General features: G+C 58.7%; 1 protein-coding gene across 1 annotated transcript; it reads left to right on the top strand.

Moving 5' to 3' along the window:
- Positions 1 to 562: 562 nt before the first annotated feature.
- On the top strand, positions 563 to 1463 carry LOC149860283 (forkhead box protein E1-like). The gene has a single exon (XM_090055421.1). The coding sequence runs from the start codon at positions 738 to 740 to the stop codon at positions 1461 to 1463; it is 726 nt and encodes a 241-aa protein (XP_089911547.1). The 5' UTR covers positions 563 to 737.
- The last annotated feature ends 4171 nt before the right edge of the window (positions 1464 to 5634 follow it).

Genomic DNA, 5634 nt, shown 5'->3' with positions numbered 1-5634 from the left:
CTAGTGGAATAACCCACATCTATTGGAAAACCCGCCTCTATTTGAATAACTGCACCATTTGAATAATCCACATCTATTTGAAAAACCAGCAGATATTAGAATAGTTTGCATTGATTTGAATACTTTGCATCTATTCAGATTATCCCCCTCCACCTGCATGCTCCATGCCCATCCCACTCACCCACGGACATCCTCTTCCTTCCTTGCTTTGCTTCCCTCTTCTCCGGCTTTATAAAAAGACGTCCCCGGGTGCTCAGGGGACGCGGGGGACGGGGCGGGGGTGATTCCCGGGGTGGGAAGCGAAGCAGGTGGAGAAAGCTGGGGAGGAAATCAGAGTTGGGGGGTTCCCCAAGGACACAGGTGTCACTTGACCAAACCGGGAGGCCTGGCCCCACTGTCACCCTGCAACCGCCTCCATCGCCCACGACTGACCTCACCCTCCAGCCACCAACCCCCCCATTTGTGCCAATCCAGAGTGACCCCCGGGGCACCACGGGCCCGCGTGCGGGTCTCGCTCTCACGTAGGGCCCAGCCTGGACGGTGGACAGCGTGGTCCAGCCCACAGCCATGGCCCCAGGGACGCCAAAGGGGGGGACGGGAGCCAGTGGGGCGGTGCTAGGCTAATCGCCCCCTCCCCATTGGCCGCCCAGAGCCCCACTCGGGGCCCGATAGGCCGGGAGGAGCGGGAGCCGGGGCTCTTAGGCGGGCGCGTGGCAGGGGAGACATCTCCACGGGCCATGGCGGGTGCCGGGGACCCCGCGGCAGCGTCGCCCTTCAGCATCTCCAGCCTCCTGCGGGAGCCGGAGCCGGGCGCCGGGAAGCCGCCGTTCAGCTACAACGCGCTGATCATCATGGCCATCCGCAGCAGCCCCGAGCGGCGCCTGCCCCTCAGCGGCATCTACGACTTCATCACGCGCCACTTCCCCTACTACCAGGCCGGGCGGCGCGGCTGGCAGAACTCGGTGCGCCACAACCTCAGCCTCAGCAAGTGCTTTGTCAAGGTGCCGCGGCCCAGGGACCAGCCAGGCAAGGGCGGCTACTGGGCCCTGGCGCCCGCCGGCGAGGACGTGGTCATCGGGGGCGCAGCCAGGCAGCTGCGCAGGCGGGCGCGGGACGGCGGCCACGGCGGTGCCCGGAGGCCGCCCGCTGCCGGCTGGGCTTGGCCACCCTGCCTGGTGCTGCCGCCTGCGCCGGGATGGCCCCCCTACGCCGCTGCGCTGCCCTGCTGCGGCCTGTCCGGCCACGCCTGCCCCGGCCACCTCGCGGCCACCCACGTCTTGGCCTGGAGAGCCCCGGAGGCGCCCGGGGACCCCCTGAACCGCCTCCCGCCTGCCTGGCTGGGCTCCCCAAACCCGGCCGCCCCCTCCGGCGTGGCCCTGCCGGGCCCCGTCCCCCTGCCCAGGCTGCCCCACGGCCTCCCCCGTCCTCTGGCGGGACTGGCCATGCCGACGCACCCCAGCTAGGGGGGCCCGGCGTCTCGTGCGTGGGGGCTCAGGTACTGGAGGCGGCTTCGGTTAATGGTGGGGGACCCCGGTGACACCTGGACATCGCCCAGGGGGATTAGACACTTGGAATGATTATCGGGAGGGGTCGTGGTCCAGACCGGCCGGCCAGCGGGCACCGATCTCGGCTGCCTTGGGGGACCTTGCCACCGCTTTTCTGCCAGGCAAAGGCAAATGCACGTCCTGTCTGTGCCCCGGGCAGGGAGCCTTTCTCCAGGAGTCTCCAGCTGGAAGGAGGGAGCCGCAGCGATGCAGCCGGCTCCCTGAGCGCCACCGCCGCCAGGAGAAGGCTTTGCGGGACCTGGGCGCCTTCAGCCCAGGGCAGATCTGTGGCCTCTACTATTTCCGAGCCGTTTCTTGTTAACGAGGCCCTCAATTAGAGAGCATTGTTGTTTAGGAAACTTCTCCTTTGCTCGGGTTTCAATAAAGACAAAAGAAGGAGGGCACGAGGCCAGAGTCTGGTGTCACTGGGGAAAGCCACCCTACACGGGGACAGACTAACGAAGGAGTTTTCTGCTACATTAACCCTTTTCTTGCCCCAGCATGGACCCCCCCCCGCAAAACACGGGACCCCGGAGGGCTCTTCTGCGAGGGGCAGCGGCCGCACTACCTGCAAGCTACGGGCTGGGACCGGACAAAGATCACAGTCGCCTTGGAGCTGGCAGGGGACGGGGCTGACTTTGGGGTTGCTTTGTTTCTCACATGGCTCTGATTTGCATATATGCAAATAGGAGCCATTCACCTCATTAAGGAAAAACCCAAGAGCTGAATCACAGCCTCTGCTCGCAGGGTGCCAGGGTCATCCAGGTGGCCAAAAGCCTTTCCTTCCAAGCCAAAAAAAAAAAAAGCCCAATTACTCCCCCCCATCCAAACCCTTTTTACCCCAATTTTCACCCGAGGGGATCAAATGCCTGGCGGGTGCAAGTCATTCCAGTGCATCTCGAGGAGCTGTGGGGTGTAAAGGGGGCAGGGGAAGGGCTAGGACAGGGCCAGTACCAGCCTGGATGGGGTTTTTCTGAGCCACTTTAGCGCCTCGGCCCCCCTGGGCCGGAGCCAGGGGCCGACACTTCCCTGTGCCTGCTGGGGACGGGACTAGTGGCCGGGTCACAGCCAGGTCCTTGGCCCCCGACCTCACCTGGACCCCTTAAAGGTCCAGGGCTAGGAGCTGGCTGGGAGGGGGGATCGCGCTCTGTTAAGGAAGAGGTCACTTACCCCAGGTCAGATGGGCCTGATCCTGCCTGGGGGCGGACTGGATGGGACTCCCTGGGATTTCACTGCCAAGGTGTACAGTGTATACTGTACCTTCTCTGTAAACCCTGCTGGACATTGTGGGGCACATTCTAAGAGAGAAATACAGTATGAGTCAGTTTTGTTGGATCTGCCCAGGAGCCCAGGGATCAGGCCCAAACCCATTGCGGCTGCTACCCACGATGAGAAAAGAGTGCCTCTCCTCCCCCCCTCGTTCTGCCTTCCAAAAACCAGACGGCATTCAAGGGGGCGCGTTATATACAGGACAATATGGTAACGGGCAGGCACATCCATGTTTAGCACCTGCTCCGGCTCCGATTTAGCTGGTCTATAAGGGGCTTTAAAGCCAAAGAATGGGGCCAAGGGGGGAGGAGAGACCAGTGAGGACAAACCAGACTGTTAACCCCTTCGGGGACAACTAGCCGCTTGTCCAGGTCACGAGAAAGGGATCCAGAGTCCCTGCGGGGCCCATGTTCAACCCCGGCTGGGGGCAGGGTCCTGTCTCACCGTGGCATGGTCAGCCTGGTTCTTATGGTCTAGGGTCTGGGGGACAACAACACCCTGATACACCTCCCACCGTACACAAATGACACCCTGATACACCTCCCCCCCCATACACCAACCCCCTGACACCCCCCCAATACACCCCCCCATACACTGACTTCCTGATGCACACCCCCAATGATATGCCAATGACTCCCCGATCCACCCGGGTCCCACAGGAGGAACTTGCTTTGGCTTCTCTTGTCCTTCTCCAGGTAAAATCAAAGCCCCTGGAGCCACCGGGGGTGTAACGCTGGCCTGTCCAGCTCCAAGTGGCCAAGGGTAGGCCCCTCATTGCTGCTGGGTCGGGCCCAGAAGCTGAGGCAAATCGTCAGCGGGGGAAAAGCTGCTGGTCTCAATCAAGAGCTCCAGCCTCTGGAGATCTCACCCCACCCAGGGATTCAGGGGCCAGCACTGGCCGGGATCGGGGCCACCTGAGCCCAGACGCCAGGGTCCCAGAGCAGAGTCAGGGAAACTCTCCCGAGGAGCTGGTTCAAACCAGTCACTGGGTATTTACAGCGCGGAGAGATCGCGCTCCTCTGCCCGCAGCCCTGCCAGGACCCCCAGGGCCAAGTGGGGATTCAGTCCCTCCTACACCTCATCCTGCACAGATCACAGCCCGGGGGTAGGACCTGGTCCTGGCATGGATCCAACCTCCCACCTCCATCCTGGGACCCACAGCTCAAAACCTCACATTTCCCAGCTCTGGGGTTTTGCTTTTTCATTTTATTTATGAATGAAGCCAATCACCGAACCCCAGAAGAGCGGCACGTCCAGGCCCCCGCGCATGTGCCAGGCTGAGAGCAGGTGGGAGAAGAGCCCAGGGCTGTGCCCAGAGGTGTCTCTCGGCATCCCTTGGCTCCTCCACATCTCTGTCCATTTCTTTTGCTTTTGCATTTCTTCCCTAATTAAACCCCCCTCACCTCCGGCTCTTTCCCCCTCCACACTATGCATAGCACAGATCTCCCTGCCATCAGCACGGTGCCACTGCCGCACCGATTTCAGAGGCAGGATTTCTTAGGGCTGCGTCCATCGTCCCTGCAGGCAGACGAGCTTTCTAAAGCAAACCCTTCTTCCCGGGGTCTCTGCTACCGCTTCAATGGTCTCCAGGTCCATTCTGTCTCCCCTTAAACTTGCCCTTTCCTTCAGTCACTGAACGCGTCTCAAATGTCCCCGTTTGGAAAAGATCCTTTTTTTTCAAGATAATTCCAAATATTTCTAATCCAGCGGCTTCTTCTTTGCTTTCTCCCTGGCAGAACGTGGACCTGCTGAGATAGTTCCCTGGGTAAAAACTCCCTAAGCTCTTGGAAACACAGCCTTGCGTGTCTTGCTGCTGGTGTTCTCGTCTCCGCTGGACGAGTGATCAAGTCCTTGCGACTCTTGTACATCGCCGACGTCCCGGGACGGAGCAGCAGGGACACGAGGGGTCTCCTGGGTGGGTGTTCTCTCTCCCCCTTCCCCCTCCTCAACAGGGGAGAAACCAACGGTGGAGAAACTCCATGGACTGGACCTATTGTGTATAAAAATTGTGCATCATTTTTACTGCGTATAAATGATGCATAATTTTTATTGTGTATAAAATTGTGTAGGATTTTTGTTGTGCATATATTGTGTATTGTTTTTATTGTATATAAGTTGTGTGGCATGTTTATTGTGTATAAAAATTGTGTATGCTTTTTATGTGTACATTGTGTATTATTTCACAGTGTATATGTTGCGTATCATTTTTATTGTGTATATACTGCGCATCATTGTACCATCCAGCTCGTTTCTTTCTGTCCCAAGGTCTGGGCGTGGGTGGGGGGTGGACTCATTTGCATTGGATCTGAGTGGGTATTTGGAAGCCCCAGTTGTCTGGGGACCTGTCACCCCAAAGCTCTAGCACTGACCCCATCTCTCCAGATGCTGGCATTTATTTTCCATTGGGTTTGAATGGTGACCGGGCAGCATGGGGGTGAGCGGCACATCCAACAGCGCGGGGAAGACATGGCCTGAGACCAGTGCAGCTCTGTGCATTACCGGATTTCCTCACATACAACGCACCCCACAATAGAAGACACCCCTTCTTTTGAAGGGCAGAACGAAGAACACTTTTCCCTTGTACAAAGAGAGCTGCAGCAAGGGAGACTTTTCTCCAAGCGGATCATGGACAAGTTTACTTCTGTCTTACCCAACCAGTGTCAGAAATTGATCTTACCATATTTTTTGCATACAAGACACAACCCTACTGCCTGTTTTTTTCATGGCGGGGGGAGTGCATGGGGTATGCAAGAAAATACAGCATTTCCCAGCCTATGCCTTCCCAGGGACCCCCAGATGACTGCTCTTCCAGGCCCCGGAT

Source organism: Crocodylus siamensis, chromosome 6 (genome assembly GCF_052110815.1).
Source record: "Crocodylus siamensis isolate JL-2025a chromosome 6, ASM5211081v1, whole genome shotgun sequence".
NCBI classification, from domain to species: Eukaryota; Metazoa; Chordata; order Crocodylia; family Crocodylidae; genus Crocodylus; species Crocodylus siamensis.
Note: the sequence above shows the minus strand (reverse complement) of the source record. Positions and strands in the feature narration are given on the sequence as shown.